Source organism: Diospyros lotus, chromosome 7 (assembly GCF_014633365.1).
Source record: "Diospyros lotus cultivar Yz01 chromosome 7, ASM1463336v1, whole genome shotgun sequence".
NCBI lineage: Eukaryota > Viridiplantae > Streptophyta > Magnoliopsida > Ericales > Ebenaceae > Diospyros > Diospyros lotus.
The window spans coordinates 22,921,543-22,942,697 of record NC_068344.1 but is presented as its reverse complement, the minus strand read 5'-3'; the positions used below and the strand labels follow the sequence as shown (position 1 = coordinate 22,942,697).

General features: G+C 38.1%; 1 protein-coding gene across 6 annotated transcripts in view; it reads left to right on the top strand.

The window, feature by feature from the left end:
* The first annotated feature begins 2,172 nt into the window (after positions 1 to 2,172).
* Positions 2,173 to 21,155, top strand: part of LOC127806631 (RNA pseudouridine synthase 5) — a 55,723-nt gene continuing 36,740 nt past the window's right edge. For all 6 annotated transcript variants that reach the window (XR_008024451.1, XM_052344036.1, XM_052344035.1 and 3 more), the window contains exons 1-8: positions 2,173 to 2,377; positions 2,492 to 2,549; positions 2,641 to 2,668; positions 2,740 to 2,786; positions 2,874 to 2,964; positions 5,854 to 6,019; positions 6,538 to 6,625; positions 18,682 to 18,766. Coding sequence is in view for 5 of the 6 variants with exons in the window: in XM_052344036.1 (XP_052199996.1) it covers positions 2,248 to 2,377; positions 2,492 to 2,549; positions 2,641 to 2,668; positions 2,740 to 2,786; positions 2,874 to 2,964; positions 5,854 to 6,019; positions 6,538 to 6,625; positions 18,682 to 18,766 (693 nt within the window). In the remaining variant the exon portion in view is untranslated. The remainder of the gene's footprint in view (positions 2,378 to 2,491; positions 2,550 to 2,640; positions 2,669 to 2,739; positions 2,787 to 2,873; positions 2,965 to 5,853; positions 6,020 to 6,537; positions 6,626 to 18,681; positions 18,767 to 21,155) is intronic.

Genomic DNA, 21,155 nt, shown 5'->3' with positions numbered 1-21,155 from the left:
AGGCTTGGTTGAGAACGAAGCCCCAAGGTCGGGCTTCGTCGGGTCTCCACCGTCTCTGACAACGAAGCTTCGTCGACGACCATTTCCAACAAAAAAACTCCTCACTAAAATCACACAAAAAACTCTAACCTCATTCAGTGATGATGAGATCGACGTCGATAGTAACAGTTGTGGTCATGAAAACGGTAACATCAGCTGTCACGGTGGCTGTCACGACGACGATGAGGCTGTAGCATGAGTTCTCCAGGTGGGTGGGTGAAAATAGGTAATGAGGTTGGGTGGGGGTATTTTAGTATTTTCCTATTGTTGTGGATTTAATGTGACGAGGATATTTTGATATTTAGTTATTTTTATTATTTGTTTAATTTTTAAAATAAAATGATGGTCAAATTTGATAGAATGGCTATATCATCTAATTAGTTTGTTTGAAATATTAATTTTTTTTTTATAAAAATTGATTAAAATAAATTTTGTATTTGAGTAATGGTTACTGTTTACCATTTCCACCCCATTTATGAGGAACATTAATGAGGCCTACCAATTTCTCGTCCTCCCCCATCAGTTACTGTAAGTTGTATAATGATGATTGGCTTAGCTATGCATGTCATTTTATAATCCTCACATGGTTGCGCCTTTTCATGTGTCTTCATGCCGAAGCTTCTTGGCATGTTTCCATCACACCCATTTACTGGCAAATGCAGGTTGCAGTTGTCATGATCATGATACCCATCTTTACCTGCTGGATTTAATTAGAATGAACCATCGAAGCCTTTTCTTTTCTCCTACTTGGGTAAGAAGAGGGCTAAAGGTCCAAATTTTTAAATGGTATTTAGGCTCTTCTATGGGCAAAATGACGTTGTTCCACTCTCTGGAAGGTCAATCATGCTGCAGTCAGAGAAGTTAGAATTAGAATATGAACTGTCGCAACCTCAGTTTAATCCTCTGACAATGAAGCCGCATCATCAGAGGAAGCAAATTCTTTAAAGGTATATATAACTGTTATCATGAAAATAAAGAGTCTTTTCTGATTAGTGTTGTTGAATACTAGCAGTGCTATTTTGCCTGATAAATACACTGACGGGTTTATCGAAAGGTGCCAAAAAGACTAAAATGCCCTTGTCCTAAGTTGCAAATTTATAAAATCTGTCACTGCCCTCTACTCTCTCCGTCGATGCAACCATTGACCTGCCGCTGCATTCGCCTCGCCGTCGTTACCTTGCTACCATCGCCTCACCAACTACTGTTGCATCTCAATGGAGAGGATGTAACGACGATCGACTATAGTAGTGAGGCAGTAAGGCAAAGGCAATGACTGTTGCATTGACTGCCACGAGAAGAGAGAGATGAGAGAGTAGCGAGTAGCGAGCAGTGACAAATTTTGTAAATTTGTAACTTAGGTAAGGGCAATTTGATCTTTTTGATACCCTTCGATAAGTCATTCTGTACATTTGTCGAGCAAAGTAGATTAATTATTACTTTTACTTTAGAAAATAGATGGAAGCAAAATCTCTTATAAAAAATAGTGGCAAAAGTTTGAACATTCGTGAGTGGGTTCATCTCTTGTTATTTCAAAGTCTTATAAGTTATAATTGCAGATAATAACATATAATTTAATAATAAATTTTCTCTAGAAATTTATAAATCATATCATATAGATTTGACCGAATTTTTAGTAATAGACCATTCTCAAGCCAAGACTAAGTCAAAGCAACAAATAAAAGCATTTTTTTTTAAAAAAAACTCTTAAGACTTATCTAACTTTGATAAAGATATTTTGGGTTGATAATAAATTATATTATATATAAATGTATTTTTGGATTTATATATATATTGTTTTATTAATTAAAATCACAATATGTATATATATATATTTTAGGTTTAAATTATATTTATTAATAAAATATCAAGATTACCTAAAAAAATATTTTTTTATAAATTTATTTGTAAAAATAAGTAATTTGTCATTTTTTTTTTATCATTTTACTACTTCTCCCACCTTATAAACTTTTCTTTTACCAAGTACATAGATACTATACAGCTAATAATTTTTAAGTAAATTTATTAAACATTTTATTAACTTAAAAAATTATAAATTTAAAAATTAAAAAAAAAATAATTCAGAGGGTTTAAAAACTCCCTTGAAAAACGGTGACACAAACCGGAATTCACTTGGTAGTAGAAGTGGCGGAAGAAGCGTTATTATTCTCCGTCGGTCCGGGCGGAACCGCAGCGTGCAGAACAGGAGCGATGTGGAGCACCGCAGAGGAGCTGCCCCCAACCACCACTGCAACAACGACAACTCGTTCGTTAGGAGAGCCCTGGCCCGATTTCAACCATGGCTTAGTCTACCGTGACACCCTCAAACCATCCCAATCTGGTCCTCTCTCTCTCTCTCTCTCTCTCTCTCTCTCTATTTTTCTATCTATTATCTATCTATATGTGTGTGTGTGTGACTGTTGGATGCAAAGATTCCAATTTGATTTTTGAACAGGTTTGACGCTGATCGAGTTTTACTCCACCAAGCACGCGAATTCAGCTCCCTTTCAAGGGTAAGATTGAATCTCTCAGTTTCTTCTTCCTTCTGAACCCTTACTTTCCGCTTTACGTTTGGTTGTTATTGTTTTAAATTTGTTTTGGCAGTTGGCTGCAGAGAATTCGCAATGGGCAGGTTTGCACTAGATTGTGTTGCGTTAGCGTGTTCTGGTCAATTGTTAGAGTTGATTCCTCGTGCATTTGCAGATAAAAGTCGATGGCTGTGTTGTTACGGATCCAAATATGGTTCTCAGGTATTTAAATTTTAAACAGTGACGTTGAATCTCATGTTGGTGGTGTTGTTTTTTTAGAATCTGATTTTGATGGAGTTGAATCTGTAGGGCTGGTTCAGAGCTAGTCTATCACCGGCTTCCCTGGAAGGAGCCCGATGCACCTTATTTGCTGGAAGTGCTCTTTGAAGATGATGATTTGGTAGGACTCTTGACAAACCTTGTTTATTTGTTGTTTTTGGTAGCTGGAATTGTTGTTTTCTGATACCATTTGTTGACAAACACTCAAATTCAAGCCAACAATCTGCAAAGATGGAAGCAGAATCAAGTCATGGAATGCCGGCAACACCGGTATTTGGTAGCAACAACTGTTAGGTATGGGTTATTAAAATGAAAGTCCATCTCAAGGCACATGATCTTTGGGAAGCAGTTGAGGAAGATTATGTAGTCGCTGATTTGCCAGCCAATCCAACTGTGAACCAAATAAAGATTCACAAGGAGAGAAAGACAAGGAAGGCTAAAGCCATGGCCTACTTGTATGCTGCAGTTTCTCCCAATATTTTCACAAAAATCATTAACCTGCCTTCAGCAAAAGCCATTTGGGATTATCTCAAAGAAGAATATCAAGGCAATGAACGAGCAAAGAATATGCAAGTGTTAAAACTTGATCAGAGAGTTTGAAATGCAAAGAATGAAGGAGTCAAAAACTGTGAAGGAGTACACTGACATGTTGGTTAGCCTTGCTAACAAAGTGAGGTTGTTAGGTAAGGATTTTTCTGATCAAAGAATTATTGAAAAAATACTTGTTACACTTCCAGAGAGGTATGAAGCCACCATCTTTTCTCTAGAAAATGCTAAAGATTTGTCAAGCATTTCCTTGGCAGAGTTAATTAATGCTTTATAGGCTCAAGAACAAAGAAGATTGTGAAAGTGTAACAAGTATTTTCTAGAGAAGAGATGGTGGCGTCATACCTCTTTGGAAGTGTAACAAGTATTTTTTCAATAATTCTTTGATCAGGAAAATCCTTACCTAACAACCTCACTTTGTTAGTAAGGCTAAGCAACATGTCAGTGTACTCCTTCATAATTTCTGACTCCTTCATTCTTTGCATTTCAAACTCTCTGATCAAGTTTAACACTTGCATATTCTTTACTCGTTCATTGCCTTGATATTCTTCTTTGAGATAATCCCAAATGGCTTTTGCTGAAGGTAGGTTCATGATTTTTGTAAAATATTGGGAGAAACTGCAGTATACAAATAGACCATGGCTTTAGCCTTCCTTGTGAATCTTTATTTGGTTCACAGTTGGATTGGCTGGCAAATCAGTGAATACATAATCTTCCTCAACTGCTTTCCAAAGATCCTGTGCCTTGAGATGGACTTTCATTTTAATAACCCATACCTGATAGTTGTCGCCACCAAATATCGGTGTTGCCGGCATTCCATGACTTGATTCTGCTTCCATCTTTGCAGATTGTTGGCTTGAATTTTAGTGTTCGTGAATATGGGTTTTTTTTTTTTTTTGGTTTCTCTCAACTCATAGGTCCCTCAAGAGATATGCTCTGATACCATTTGTTGGTATTATTATGGATTTCTAAAGCTGTATTTTTTTGATAATCAAAGCACTTATTTATACAACTTATTTAAAACATAAAAAATGCAGCCAAATCTGCTACACGTTGCACAACAGAAAAATTTCTAAAAAATAGCTGAAGACTAAATCAAGCCTAACAAATGAGAAATTCTAGCAAAGCCATTGACTGAGTCTTGTTGCAGCAGCTAAGGCACGTTTTCAACAGTTTTCTGTTATCGTATTTGTTTACATTGTCAGTTATCTAATTAGATGCGTATGTTGATATGAGTTTAGTATGCTAGATGTCTCAAAATGGTCATATTTCATTTTCAAGGTTGGCATATTTTTGAGTTGAAATAATAATAATAATAATAATAATAATAATAATAATAATAAAATTTGGGCTAGCCTAGTTGAACAAGGCAATGACCTCTTTAAAGGCTATACTGGCTCAAGAGCGTGATTCTAAGTTAAAAAATTGAGACAGGTAGACTTCAGAAAGACATTGTCCTGTATGCTCTGCTTGATACCACCATTTGTGGGAGTATCTAGCTTTCTAACAAGTAGAAAAAGAGAAATCCAAGTTAAAAATACTTTTGGTGACTTATTTCATTATTTGTTCTTGGAGCTCGATTGTTGACATAAACTTGTGTGACGATGTTGAATTTTTAACATTCTTTGGTTATGCCTGATACTGAGGAATGTAAGGGTGTGCATGGTCCAGTTTGGAAGAATATAAAAATCCAATTATATATTACGGTTTACATATATTCAAACCAAACCAAACCAGTTTTAGCAGTGAAGCCAAATCAAATCTAAAGTTACAGCTTGGTTTGGTTCAATCTGTAGTTTGGACAATATAAGAATTATATTTTCAATAAAAAAAGTAAACAACAATTCAAAATTTTTAAGAGAAGTTTAAATAAATTTTATAATTTATTTCTATAAAAATTTTAAACAAGAAAGAATTTGGCTAAAAATTGTATCATTAAAATATTTTTTTGGTGCTGGATATATTTTTAAGGTAAAAATATAATATATTATTTGTAATATATATATACTAAATGTTATATAATATGCAAATCGATTTAAAACAGTTTTGCAATCTCATTCCCTTTTTCTTTTCTTTGGGGGGGGGGGGGGGGGGTGACTAAAATCAAACTATACACCACATTTCTCCAAATTTCCAAACCAAGCCATTTAAAGGAAAAAAAAAAAAAACCTTAAAACCAAATCAAACCGAACCTAGCTAACTTGTTCAGTTTGATTTTACGGTTTGGACCAAACTATGCACACTCCTAGAAGAATGTATGCACTACAAATGTTTCTGGAAGCCTTGTCATCACTCCACATTCACTGTCTTGCTGTTAAGAGATAATAAGACCCGGTTCATATGGATAAAATATAAAAGCTAATGCAGCAAAAAATGTAACTTCTAATTTATTCTTTTGTCCAATCAAAGTTGTTATGATTTATTTTTTTCTTCTTTTCTCGTGTTGGCTATTTAACATGTGCAGATTGCTCTAAATAAGCCTTCTGGCCTGCAAGTCCTACCTGGAGGACTATTCCAGCAACGAACTGTTTTGACACAACTTCAGTGGCAGGCAAGCAAACAGACTTCTTCATTAGGATGCCAAGACCCACATCCTGTTCCTGTTCATCGGCTAGGAAGAGGCACATCAGGTTAGCCTTTATGGGGCATCACACATAGTTGCTGCAAGGATAACAGAATTTTATATACTCTGGAACCAAGCCTTGAAAATTGTGTACTTTAACTTTGGTTTGTACTCTGAATCTTCACCAATCTAGCAATTGGAGTAAAAACCTGGTTTTGTATGCTATACTTGATGTACCCTTAGGCAGCAGACAACATTTTGATGTCATATCTAGATACATGCGAAAGAATAATGGACCTAAGGAAAGTATGGTATTATACAGATTTCTTATGGTTTAAGTTACAACCCTAGAAACGTGGTAAAGCATGCAGATATTGCAATAGATGGAATGGGCAGTGTGGATGTCTTATTTTGTTGGCTGTGCAAAGAATAATGTGATCCTTTATCTTAGATTCCTTTTTCCATTCCCCTTGTATAATTATGGAATTTAGTTAGCACATTGGGCCTTTCATAAACAGTTCTGCTATACTTTCAAAATTAATGTGAGATAATAAGAATTACAGTCTTACTTTGCTTTATATGTAGGTATATTACTTTGTGCAAAGACAAAGCTAGCCAAAACTTGCCTTTCCATGTATTTTGCTGATGGGACATCTCTTGTCAGCAATAAAAGGTAAAGAAAAAGGTTCTGCTCTATCTTATTTTAACAGCTTCATATTTTTCTGCATCTGCCTGCCATGATAGTGAGACCTGTGCAAACTAATACTCTTGATGAGTTAAAAACTAATAATCCAGCAATATTCTCAAATCTACTGAGTTCTTCTCAATTTTGAGGTTGCAGGATCTTGTCTACCTCTTGCTTTTGGACATTGAGGAACCTTTTTCTATCTATTTACTTTCTAATAAAAAATATGTATTAGATGGATGTGTCATATTACTATCTTTTCACAATCTTCAGAACTTCAAATTGCAATTATATTTTTCTCCCTTTCATTTTTTCTATCAATGAGAATGTAGTTTGCTAGGGACAAAGAGGAAAATGTATAGAAAATGGAGAATGCAAAGATCATGGGGGAAAAAAATTGGACAGAAAAAATTGCAACACCAAACAAAAGAATCAGTGTACATGCAGCTAAGGATTATGTATTTTTGCAAGAGGAATTCCAAACTATAGCACTCCTATTGGCAATAGTATCTCCCAAGTCTGCACCTTCATTAAATAGTGACACACCCGAGGGTTGAGGGTTGGCAATCTGGGAATTCGGGTGAAATATCAAGAAAAAGGATAGAAGTTGAGGAAGAAACAGATAGAATGAGAGAGAGAACAAGAGAGAAAATTAGAGAGAGGAAAGAGAGAGAGAGAGAGAGAGAGAGAGAGAGAGAGAGTTCTGTTATTCCGAAAAACTGCCTTAACTCTTCTACAACTGCCACCTTAAAGGCTACTCCTTTCAGTTAGGTAGCTAACTGTCAGCTATAGGAGTTGTAACTGTCTAACCCTTCTACCACCTGTCTCCACCTGCCTACAACTACTTAACCACTTGCTGTTACAGTTGGTTACAAGAATTCGCCCCAATTACTAATCTACCCTTGGGTTGTAACATTTCCCCTCCCAATGAGAAAATTCTTGTCCTCAAGAATTTAAAGCAGGTTAGTTGCTTGTGGGAATTGCTTCAATAAATCTGGCAAGTGTTCCCAAGTGGTATGATCAGGGGGTAGGTGTGTCCACCGCACCAAGACTTGAGTGATGGGTGTTGTGCCCTAGTAAATTACCCTCTTGTCCACAATGGCCTGGGGCTCTATCACGCCTTCAAGATCTTCTTCCATAGGGGGCAGAATTGGACTGGTAGGAGCATTAGGTCCCACAGATTTTTTAGCAATGAGACATGGAACGCTGGATGTATTTTCACTCCCGCAGGCAACTGCAACCTGTAAGCCACCTCTCCCACCTTAGCTATTATGGTATAAGGCCCAAAGTATTTTGGGTTGAGCTTCGATACTGGGGTAGTTGAAAAAGTAGGTTGTAGGAAGCGTTTGACTTTAAGAAACACTATGTCTCCCATTATAAATGATCTTTTTCTCCTCCTCCTGTTGGCAGTCTATATCATTCGATTCCGGGCTGCAGGAAGTTCCCTCTTTAAGCCTATTAGTACCTCCTATCTCTGTTGTAAGTAATGCTCAACTTCTATCATAGTGGTTGGAGAATTAGGAATGGCTGGTAACAGGGGAGGGTTGTAACCGAATGTTGCTTCAAAAGGTGTCTTTTTTATAGCACTATGATAGCTAGAATTGTACCATCACTGCACAAAAGACAACCACTTGTTCCAACTCTTGGGCTTAGTAAAACAGATGCACCTCAAATGTGCCTCAAGACATTGATTCACCCTCTTAGTTTGGCCATTGGTTTCTGGGTGGTAGGCTGTCGACATGTGCAACCCTACTTCCAAACTCTTGAATAGCTCTTACCAGAAAGTGCTTGTAAAAATTTATCCCTATCCAACACAATGGACTTAGGAACTCCATGAATCTTAACCACTGAATCTAGGAACAACCAAGCCACTTTTGAGCTGAAAAAGGGTGAGTTAGGCTGAGGAAATGGACAAATTTGGTCATCCTATCCACTACTACCAGAATTACATCTTTCCTTTCTGACTTTGGTAATCCCTCTATAAAATCCATAGAGATTCCTTCTCATGACTGATTCGGTGTAGCCAACGGTTGTAGTAACCCTAGGGAAGCTACTTGTTCATGCTTACAACATTGGCACATCTCACATGATAACACATACTTCACCACATCTCTGCTCTATCCAGGCTAGAAAAACAATTGTTTTACTCTATAATAAGTAGCTTGCACACTTGAGTGGCCTCCCAGAGGTGAACAATGTAGTGCTTGCATAATTTTTTCCTTTAGAAGCTTATCATTCCCCACTAATAGCCTCCCTTTCAATCTGATCACCCTATTGGAGAGGGTATATCTCTGTGGATCATTGGGTTGAATAGCCAACCGAGTTAATAATTTCTTCAACCAATCTATCTTCTCATAACTCCCAGCAATATCTTTGACCCAATCATGTACCACAACCGTGATGGCTTGGTAATTCCCCTTTTCCCCTCTTCGTGATAGGGCATCTGCCACCAAATTCTCTTTTCCTTTTCGATATTGGATCGTGTAATCTAGCCCCAATAGTTTTGATACGCCTTTCCTTTGTAAATGGGTGTGAAGTCTTTGTTGAAGTAGGAATTGGAGACTTTTATGATCTATCTTAATCACAAAGGGGTTCCCTTCTAAGTAGTGTCTCCATCTATCCACAACCACCAAAACAGTTGTTAGAATGTTTGCCTCGAGTAAGCCTAGGATTTAGTGAAGCAGTCAATGTATCAAGCGGCTGGTTTAGTTAGGCGGTATGATTCCAACGATAATTCATTTAGTTGGGGGTAAAACTGGTAATATCTAAACCGGTTATATTGTATAGATTTATCCTCCCTCTTAGTCTATAAATAAGGGGCAAGGGGTAGTCGTTTGGTATGCATGATTTAGACAAGTGAATTATGTGTGAGAGGAAAGACTAGAAATCAATAGCTCTTTGTAATTTTGGCAAGATCAAGAATTGTACTCGTGTGATAGGTTGTGTACTGATTCATTCATATTCAAAGAAAGACTGCTCTTGAGGGGTTTGAAGGCTGGATGTTGGGTCTTTCTAAGGAATGATCTGAACCAAGATAAACTTGTTGACTCCGTGTGGTTTGATTTATTTTCTGTATTTCCATTACTGTTTTGTTGTTCTTGATTGATCTGTGTTATCTGTATGTGTGCGAGTGTGTTTCAAATTGATCTAATTGCTATTCCAGTACTCTCAAGTTTAACAACTTGGTATCAGAGCACGATTTCTAAATCAAGAAAAGCCAAGAAACCATTATAGGCATATCCTAGTCACTAGAATAGCTTCAAATGCGTCTTCCACTTGTTATGATATAGAAAAATTTGATGGCTAGAATGATTTTGGGTTATGGAAAATGAAAATGAGGGCTTTATTAGGGAATTTAGGACTGGAAGAAGCATTAGAAGGGGAAACTAAAATGTCTGCCACTCATTCCATTGAAAAGAAGAAAGAAATTGGTAAGAAGGCTTTTAATACACTGATATTAAGTCTTGGTGATAAAAGTGATGCGAGAAGAATCAAAAATGAAAATAGCAGCAGAACTATGGCTTAAACTAGAGAGTCTTTACATGACTAAATCATTGTCTAGTAGATTGTATTTAAAAGCAAAGTTTTTCACCTTTAAAATGAATGAAGGATAAAGGCTGCAAGATCACATATATGATTTCAATAAGTTGTGTTTAGACCTTGAAAATATTGAAGTCAAATATGATGATGAGGATCAGGCCTTAGCACTGATACATTCCTTACCAAAATCATATGAAACTTTTGTAGACATCTTGAAACATGGCAGGGATACCTTAACACTATATGATGTGATAGGAGCCTTAAATTCAAAAGAATTGCTGCAAAAGGTAGAAGGAAAGAATACAACTGGTGATGTTCTTTCAATTAGATCTAGACCCAATAAGAGAGACCCTAGAGGAAGGGGGAGATCTAGGTCTAAATCTAAGAGTGGCAGAAAAATAATAAAATGTTATCACTATCATGAGGAAGGGTAGATTAAAAAGAATTGCCCTAAGAGGAAGAAAGAATTTTTTGATAGAAATAATTATGAAATCTCCTCATCCATTTGTGAGTTTGATTGTGACAGTGCTAATGCCCTAGTTGTGTCTGAAAAAACTGATAGAGAAGTCTGGATTTTAGATTCAGGTTGTTCATTTCACATGTCACCACATAGGCAGTGGTTCTTGGCAGGTGGTAAGGTGTTGTTAGGCAACAACCAAGAATGTAGGATTAAGGGTATCGGAGATTAAGGATCAAATTACATGATGGTTCTATCAAAACTTTAACTTTTGTAAGATATGTTCCAGATTTAAAGAGAAACCTAATTTCCCTTGGTGAGTTAGATAGAAATGGCTACTCCTATAGAGGAGATGGTGGAGTCCTAAGAGTATCTAGAGGATCACTAATAAGTATGAAAGCAATCCTTAAAAATGGTATCTATGTGCTGCAAGCCTCCACATTGTGTGGAGAAGCTGCAGTCACTGAAGGGAAAGCCTATGATCAAACTAGGCTGTGGCATTTTAGGATGGCTCATATTAGGGAGCAAGGTCTTAGGGAGTTATCTAAGCAAGGGATATTAGGAGATGGAAAATTTACAGAATTGGATAAGCGTGAATCATGTAAATTTGGGAAAGCTACTAAAGTGAAATTCTCCAAAAAGGCCATCCATTACTCTAAAGCCCCTTTAGACTATAATACATTCTGATTTATGGGGCCCTGCCCAAACCCTATCTCATGGTGGAGCTAGGTATTTTTTGTCTATTATTGATGACTTTTCTAGAATGGTTTGGGTCTATGTATTAAAATCTAAAGACCATACATTTGAAGCTTTCAAGAGCTGGAAAACCATGATAGAAAACCAAAAAGGCAGCAAAATTAAAATTATTAGAACATATAATGGTTTGGAATTTTGTAATAAGGAATTCTCTCATCTTTGTAAAGAAAATGGGATCCTAACAGCCCTAGGTAATCCTAAGCAAAATGGCTTGCTGAAAGGATGAATAGGACCTTGTTAGAAAGGGTAAGATGCATGATTTTTCATGCTAAGTTACCAAAATCTTTTTGGGGAAAAGCTGTAGTAATAGCAGCATATGCGATCAACTGGTCACTCTCGGCTGCTATAGGATTTAAAAACCCTTATGAAATATGGACAGGACATAAGCCTAGCTTAGATCACTTAATGGTGTTTGGATGCTCAGCTTATGCCCATGTTAAGCAAGAAAAGCTAGAACCTAGGGAAAAGAGGTGCTTGTTTATAGGATATCCCTTTGGTGTGAAGGGTTATAAGTTGTGGAGTTTGGAATCAGGTATGCCTGGGACTATAATAACTAGAGATGTCACATTTGATGAAAATTCCACTATTAAAGACATTAAAATAGATGATTCTAAGGACGAGGAAGGGAATCTAAAGGCTATGGAAATTGAACAACAAGAAGAACCCTTTGAAAATGTCCAAGATAACCCTATTGACCAGGATCCAGATATCAAAGAGAGAGTGAAGGGTCGTCTAGTGTAAACAATGAGCAAGGCCATGAGAGATACAATGTTGCTAGGAATAGGCAAAGAAGAATTAGTAGGCCACCAGTGAGGTATGGATATTTGGACTTAGTCTCCTATACACTATCAAGTGCAATGGAAGAAACTAGTGAGGAGCCTCTTACTTATGAAGAGGCAATGCACTCAAAAGACTCCAATAAATGGCTGGAAGCCATGCAATCTGAAATGGAGACACTTAGGAAAAATAAAACTGGGACTTTGATAGATAGACCCTTAGGGAAAAGGGTTGTAGGCTGCAAGTGGTTATATAAAATCAATGAAGGTTTTGGAAATGATTGTAAACCTAGGTATAAAGCCAGGTTAGTAGCATGGGGCTTTACTCAAGTGCCCAGGATAGATTTTAATGAAGTATTCTCTCCTATGGTGAAGCATACTTCAATTAGAATCTTACTTGCCATAACAACACATCTAAATCTTAGCCTAGACCAAATGGATGTTACCACTGCCTTTCTTCGTGGAGAATTAGAAGAAAGCATTCTAATGGAGTAGCCAAAGGGGTTTAAAGTTAGAGGAAAAAGAGAGCAAGTATGCTTGCTAAAGAAATCCCTCTATGGATTGAATCAATCCCCTAGGCAGTGGTATAGAAAATTTGATTCATTTATGATAGTCCAAGGCTTTAAAAGGAGTGCATTTGATTGATGTGCATATTTCAAGCATATGCCTAATGAGATATCTATATATCTTCTTCTATATGTGGATGATATGTTGATTGCTAGTCAATTAGTTGTAGAAATTCAGAATTTAAAGCTGAGATTAAAATTAGTCTTTGAAATGAAGGAATTAGGAGAAGCTAAGATGTTATTAGGCATAGAAATAAGTAGAAATAAGCAACAAAGAAAGCTAGTATTGTCCCAAAAATCCTACCTCGATAAGTTGGTTAAGAAGTTCAATATGTTGGATGCAAAGGATGTATCAGTCCCCTTTGCTCAACATTTTAAATTGTCCCGTGAGCAGTCACCCACTAATGAAGTGGGCATTAGGGAAATGAGTAAAATCCCTTACTCAAATGCATTGGTAGCCTGATGTACAGTATGGTCTGTACTGGGCCAAATTTAGCCCATGCAATGAGTGTATCTAGTAGGTTTATGGCAAATCTAGGTAAGGCTCATTAGAATGCTGTAAAGTGGATATCTAGATATCTTAAAGGAACAATCAATATGTCTTTGGTTTATGGTGGAGCAAAATTAGAAGAAGAGCCTTGCATTTTAGGGTCCATTGATCCTAACTATGAATCAAATTTGGATAGGAGAAGATCATATATAGGTTATGTTTTTCAACCATGGAATTCAACTATAAGCTAGAAGACAAATTTTCAACCTATGGTGGCTCTTTCAACCACTGAGCCTGAGTATATAGCGGTTACCGAAGCTATTAAGGAAGCTCTTTGGCTAAAAGGAATTGCTAGTGATCTCCTAGGAAGAGATGTGAAGGCTAATCTTATGTGTGATAACCGAAGTGCTATTCACTTGGCCAAGAATCAATCTCACCATGAAAGAACCAAACACATTGATGTAAGGTATCATTTCATTAGGGAAATTCTTGAGAAGGAAGAAGTAAACCTAATAAAAGTTGTAGTTGAAGAAAATGTAGCAGATATGTTTATCAAGACTGTTCCTTTATCTAAATTACAACATTGTTTGAAGCTTCTTAATGTTTGTTTGTGTGACTGATCAGGTTAATCATGCAGGACCTAAGGAGAGCAAGATCAAGCTTGGAAGGATGGACTGTACTCAAGGCAAATGGTGGAGATTTATTAGAATGTTTGCCTCGAGTAAGCCTAGGATTCAGTGAAGCAGTTAATGTATCAAGCAACTGGTTTAGTTAGGCAGTATGATTCCAACGACAATTCATTTAGTTGGGGTTAAACCAGTAATATCTAAACTGGTTATATTGTATAGATTTATCTACCCTCTTAGTCTATAAATAAGGGGCAGGGGGTAGTCATTTGGTATGCATGATTTAGACGAGTGAATTATGTGTGAGAGGAAAGACTAGAAATCGATAGCTCTTTGTAATCTCGAGAAGATCAAGAATTGTACTCGTGTGATAGGCTATGTACTAATTCATTCGTATTCAATGAAAGACTGCTCTCGAGGGGTTCGAAGGCTAGATGTAGGGTCATTCTAAGGAATGATTTGAACCAGGATAAACTTGTTGTCTCCGTGTGGTTTGATTTATTTTCTGTATTTCCATTACTATTTTGTTGTTCTTAATTGATCCGTGTCATTTGTGTGTGCGTGAGTGTGTTTCAAATCGGTTTAATTGTTATTCCAGTGCTCCCGAGTTTAACAACAACAGTCAATTCCTTGTCATAAACACTCAGCCCTAAGTGCTTGGGAGCCAAAGCTTGGCTAATATAGGCCAAAGGTCTTCCTTCCTACATAAGTACAACCCTTACTCCGCTATCACATGCATCTGTTTCTACAATAAAGGGCTTAGAAAAGTCAGGTAGTGCCAAAACCGGGGATTGAGTCATAGCCTTCTTAAGGGCCTCGAAGACTGCCTCAACTTTGGGGTTCCACTGAAAATTGTCCTTCCTTAGTAGCTCGGTAAGAGGCCTACTTATCACCATATTGCTGAATAAACTTCCTATAATACCTAGCCAATCCCAAAAATCCCCGTAGCTCTTTGACTATTGCAAGTCTGGGCTAGCTTACCATAGCTTCTATTTTATTTTTTATTTTTTTATTGGTGCTTACTCCCCTTCCAGAAATGACATGGCCCGAATATTCCACCTCCCCTTTGGCAAAAGTACATTTTGACAACTTGACATACAATTGATTAGATCTAAGGACTTCAAAGGTTGTTCTTAGGTGGGATAAATGTTGCTCAAAGTTGGGGCTGTATATGAGTATATTATCAAAGAAAACGAGTATGAATTTTTGTAGATAAAGACTGAAAATTTGGTTCATCAAGGCTTAGAAAGTAGCTGGGGCGTTAATGAGTCCGAAGGGCATAATGGTGAACTCATATTGCCCTTGGTGTGTTTGAAAGGTTGTTTTTGGTATAACTGATAGCTTCATTCGTATTTGGTGGTATCTAGCTCTTGGGTCCAATTTGGAAAAGATTGTAGTGCCGAATAGTTCATCAAGTAAGTCCTCAATAATATGTATGGGAAATTTGTTCTTAATGGTGTTGGAATTGAACTGTCTATAGTCCACACAAAATCACCATGTGCCATCCTTTTTTTAACAAGGAGCACGGGTGATGCGTAAGGACTTTGACTGGGTTGGATAATGGAGGTAGCTAACATCTCTTTGACTTGTTTTTCTATTTCTATTTTTTGTATAGGTGTATAGCGGTAAGATTGGATATTCATTGGTTCGGTGTTAGGTTTAAGGTGTATAGAGTGGTCAAAAGGCCTTTGAGGCGGTAGGGAATTTGGTTCCATGAATAAGTCCTTAAATTCAGTCAATAATAAGTGCAAGTCATCACTAGTTTTTACCTCGATAAGGAGTTGGATGATGGCTGGGCCGGAGTTTGCCTGTTGCCCTTCCCTTTCTACTCCTTCCTCCCATTCCATTGCTTGTATGGAGTACAATTGGGAGATTTGCCCTCCTTTCTTCTGCATTAGCTTTTGTAGCTTTTTCCCATAGATCATCTTGCACTCACCCTGTTCTAGGATGCCCACCAAAGTTAACTTCTTCCCTTCAATCTCAACCGTCACCTCCAATTTGTTAAAGTCAAAAGTAAATGGATTTACAGTTCTCATCCAATCTACTCCCAAAACAATATCACATCCCCCTAATTCCAATATCCTCAAATCGGCCATAAACTCCACACCTTGTGTCTGCCACTTGAAGTTAGCACACTTGTAATGGTTGTACATCTTGTTCCCATTTGCCAGTCACTAAAAGGGGGTTTGTTTCTGTCAACTCACATTTAAGACCTGTAGTAGTGGCCTTATTCAAAAACCTATTGGTGCTGCCACTATCTATCAGCACTGCTAATCTTCCTTTCCGCATTTGCCCTTTCACCTTAATGATTTTTCCAGTTGGGCCCCCTTCAATGCATGGAAAGAAATATCTTCTCCTTCGTCCCCTTGTGCCTCCTCCATGGTGTCTTCGGGTACTTCCTCTACCATTCCTTCTTCTTCTTCTTCTCTATTCTCTTCATTCTCTCCATGGCGTCTTCGGGTACTTCCTCTACCATTCCTTCTTCTTCTTATTCATTCTTTTCATCAGACCCTTCCATATTCAACAATTGCCTCCTACATTAATGCCTTGGATCGTACTTCTCACCACATTTAAAACATAATCCCAATTGTCTCCGCTATCCTATGGTCTGATTCTTATTTTCCCCTTGATTAGATGGAATCTTGACCCCTCCTTGACCTGAACCCGACACTGCAACCTTGAAGTTACCTCCTAATTGTTGATTTTGGTTAGGCCTTATCCAAACCTTATTTGTCTTGAATATCACCTCCAAAGTCCAAAGTCAATACTTGCAACTTGGCTTTCTCTGCTGCTTGTTTCGCCGATGTTGGCATCATCATCTTAACCATAGGTCTCAGCTCATCCTTCAATCCACTTATGAAACTAGACACAAAGATGGTTCCACTAGGCTCGGTTGGACCTCATTAGGCTCGGTTGAGAGGTCCATAGTAACGCTCTTAATTCTTCGAACTTCATTTGGTACTCTATCACTGAACCCTCTTGCCTTAACTTGTTAAATTCTTCGACTACGTTTGCTATACTCTTTTCTCCAAACCGGTTGCATAATTCCCCCGAAAATTCAGCCCAACTAGTCTCACTACTCTTGGCTTGTCTCCAACCTTGATACCATGAGTCAACCATATCGTTGAGATAGTTTGCTGCCAAGGTTACCTTCTACTACTCATTAATTCGGTAGAATTCAAAGAATCTTTCACAACGACGGATCCACTACCGTGGTTTCATACCCTCAAATACTAGAATTTCCAATCAAGGCATAGGCATAAGAATAGTAGTTTGGGAAAAAGTTCCCCTTACTTGATTACCATGCTCCAATGTAGGCTGATCTCCCACTTCCAACCCTTCATCAGGTTTGGGAAGGAAGCCATCTTTGACAAAGATTTGGTCAAGACTCGTTCTTGGGGGAAAATCCGATGGTAGACAGAATTGGGGCAATGCCGCTAGCATGTTGAACATGCTGTTGATCTTCTGACCATACCGCTCCACTGTCTTGGGGGAAATCTCAAGAAAGAGGATAAAAGTTGAGGAAGAAACAGAGAGAATGAGAGAGAGAGTGCTCTATTATTCCAAAAAATTGCCTTAACTCTTCTACAACAGCCTTCTTAAAGGCTACTCCTTTCAATTAGGTAGTTAACTGTCAGATGAAGGAGTTGTAACTGTTCTAACCATTCTACCACCTGTCTCCACCTGCTTACAACCACTTAACCACTTGCTGTTACAGCTGGTTACAAGAATTCACCCCAATTACTAATCTACCCCTGGGTCATAACAGATAGATACTAGCAATCATGTATTAGAAAACTTGATAGACATTGTTGGGCTTATTTTCCAACAATTTAAGCTTTTAGGAGGACAGGTGACTTAACATGGTTTAAGAATTCTAGTTCCTGGAAGACCTACCTTGAAGTCTTGATGTGTGTATTTGTTTAAGAAAAACGATGATTATACAAGGAGAGAGTTTATTAATTGCTGGAGTATGAGAGTGCCAGTAGACACTCCTGTAGCAATTGTATACATGAAATTGCCTGAGTCTCCCTCAGGCTTCATTATCTATTAGGCTTAGTTACCTAGATTGGCATTGGCATGTACTTTTCTGCAAAGAGAGACTGAGGGGGAGTTTCCACTTTGGAAGACTCTCTATCTCAAGTCTGGAAAATATGTAGTATGCATGCAACATGATATGCATTTGATACTTGTATTGCCCTGCCGGACTTGATTCTCACAATCCCACTCAACAACCATTATATTCAGTCAGTTATTTCAAAACTGGCAGGGCCTTGGGGAGATTCATTATTCTGCAGTTAATGTCAAACAGCCTGCAGATGTATATAAACAGTGTTAATGAGTGGGAACAGTTATTAATTGGTTTCCTGAAAAAATCTCAGATTCAGGTATTAACTGGTTTGGGTGTCAAAATAAGCCTAGGCAATAATGAGACTGCATTGAAAGCTTTATGCTTGAATTTATTCCACACAATATTCTGCTATTAAACGGTTGAGGGCAGTACAAAATATTATGTTCACATTCCCTGAAAAAATCCTAGATTGAGGTATTAACTGGTTGACAGTAATAAGCTTCAGGGTGTCTTCATAGTAATTTCTATACACTATTGCATGCTCACTTCCTATTTTGTTGGAATCATTTCTAATGATGGTCAAGTTAAAACTATGACCTTTTCTGGAAACTTTTGTCCATATCATACTTTGTTAAAATGTTTGTTGGGTTACCTTCATTCTATGTGTTCACCTTTTGCTTTCATTATTTTGCTTTGTTCTGTAGTTGTGTAATTAGAATATGCTTTTTGCTAAAAAAGAAATTTCATTTTTTCATGTATAGCAATACCAATATGGCACTCAGCACAATGAGGAAAATTTCAAAGATCTACCGAGCTCTGGCCTCTGGGCTACTCGAAGATGATGAGGTAACCATTGGGTAATGATGCTCTTCTTTGGGTTGTTGTAACTATGGCCTCCTTGAATTTTAGGTCTGGGTGGATAAAACTTTATTAGCTACCTTCAAGATATATGTCTCTATTTCACGAAATGTAATATCCATTGCAACAAAGGTCTTCTTAGTAGGGGGATAATAACACTTGTACATTTTTTGAGTTGTAGAATAGCCAATAAATACACACGTTAGAGCTCTAGTGTCCAATTTGCCAATTTTTTGAGAATGGTTATGAACACAATGTCATGTCCCTAGGAGGATTAGAAGGATAATATTGGATAGGGATATAATAAAAGGGGTAATATTGTAATAGGCTCATATTAATTTGTTAGGAGATATTTGGTTGTTTGTTAGGAGCACATGGATGCTGATAGAAATTAGTTAAAGAACTACCTATGCCTATAAAAAGGCCCATTGTAGGAGGAGATGAATATACTTGAATTAAATGAATGAAATCTGATTCTCTCTCTACAAGTTCTCTACAATCTCCCTTTCATTTTCTCTACTTCCCTCCCTCATTTCTCTCTACATTCTTTCCCCCATTTCTGTCCATTTCTTCCTCTCAAATATTTTGTTCTTGATTCTATTCATCTGCTCCTTCTGATTGTCATTCCAACCCTAGGCTAAACCCTAGGTTCATGGCAAGTGGTATCAGAGACAAATGTTCCTTGGCTATAATTCCTGCAATTGGTAGCAGTTGATTCTGACGACTCTCGGCGGAATCAATAGAGCAAAGACTTCAGGTGGTTCCAGCGAACTCTTGAGGAGCTACAATAGAATTGATCGAACTCATAGAGAGCTCCAACAGAGTCGATCTAATCCTTAGAGACCGCAACAGAGCCCATCCTAAGATTTTGATTAGTTCGACTACAACTGAGCAGCGGTCCTCAGCTGTTGAATTGGATCTGGACAATTCCAGAAGGTGGTTTCCAAAATGAATGCATGCAACTTCTCAAGCCATATCAGAGTTGCTAAAGCAGAGTTATCGAATTCGGGCTGAGGCGAAGATGAGTGAATTTCGGAACCAATGACGGTGATTGGGCGAGTAGGAATATGTGACTCTCTGTGAAATTGATCGAGTAGAGGTTTAAGGTGAAGTCTGACGGTGATTGGGCAAGTAGGAAGACGAGACTCTGTGAAATCGACCGAGCAAGGTTCGGTGAGTCCGACGAATTGAACAGTGCTGGCAATCAATTGCGGGGCGAAGAACAATTCAACCGAGAGAAAGAGCAAGGCGACTCGGCTCGGAATTGAAGGCGAATTAGATAGTGTGTGCGATTCCATAAGGCAATTCAGGTAACCTTCGGTGCGAACTTGGAAACGATGAGGAAGAGTGACTCTCGGTTGTGAATTTACTGAGTGTTGGTCAGGAATTCCAAACGAGCAGGCTGGGCGATTCTGAATTGAAAGGCGGCTTGGCCAGGCAAATCCGTTTGAGATTCCGACAAATTTTAACGGTTGGGCTCGTGTTCGGAAGGTGCAATTGAGAGGTTCGATTAAGCGAGTATTGGAGGAACAAGTGGAGTTGATCTAAGTTAGGCCGCTGTAATCCAGTGACCCACACTTCCTGGTTGTGAATTCAACTTCCAACAACTAATTCTAGTGAGTTCGATTGGTCTCGGCTGTTGAAATCGAGACCGATCGTAACCGAAAGGGAGTAGTAATTCTCGGCTAAGAAGCCCAGCAATTTCAGTATCTGATTCCAGCAAAGTTCGGAGCAGCTAGGAGTGGATTTTTTAAGATGAATTTGGATGGGTGATTATTGGCTATGAATTTCGGCGCTCCTTTGTGGTAATTTTGATCCAACTTCATTAAGGCGAGTGGTATGTATCGGTCTTCCAAGTGGCATGTCCGTGAGATGTCAACCATGGGGAGCAGGGCACACATGAAACAAATGGGGTCTCAATTGCAGCCGAAGGATGCTGCGTTTTCAGTGGGATGGCCTGCTCATGAAGCCTTGGGAAGCAGTGCGCACATGAGACAATCGGAGCCTCAATTGCAGCAGAAGAGTGCTTCATTTTCAGCTGAAATGGAGCCTCAATGGCAGCCAAAGAAGGTTGCATTTGCAATTGGCAGCAACATTGACAAAGGAACAAGCAACGGGATACAAGATACGAGTAAGGAATTTGGCCTTATGATACGCGAGAAGCTGCAAGAGTTTGCAATGATACTTATTAAGAAGTATTGTTACAACTTTTCGGTGGAATACTTAGGTATACCTTAATGTTGTGTTTTCATATTGTACTTGTTGGTTTCACCATATCAACTAAGTGATGGAACACAACTATATCAATTATCTTCATTCACCACCATCTCATGAAACTTCTCCATGTGAAGATGGTGTTCAAACTTTATTTCATCAT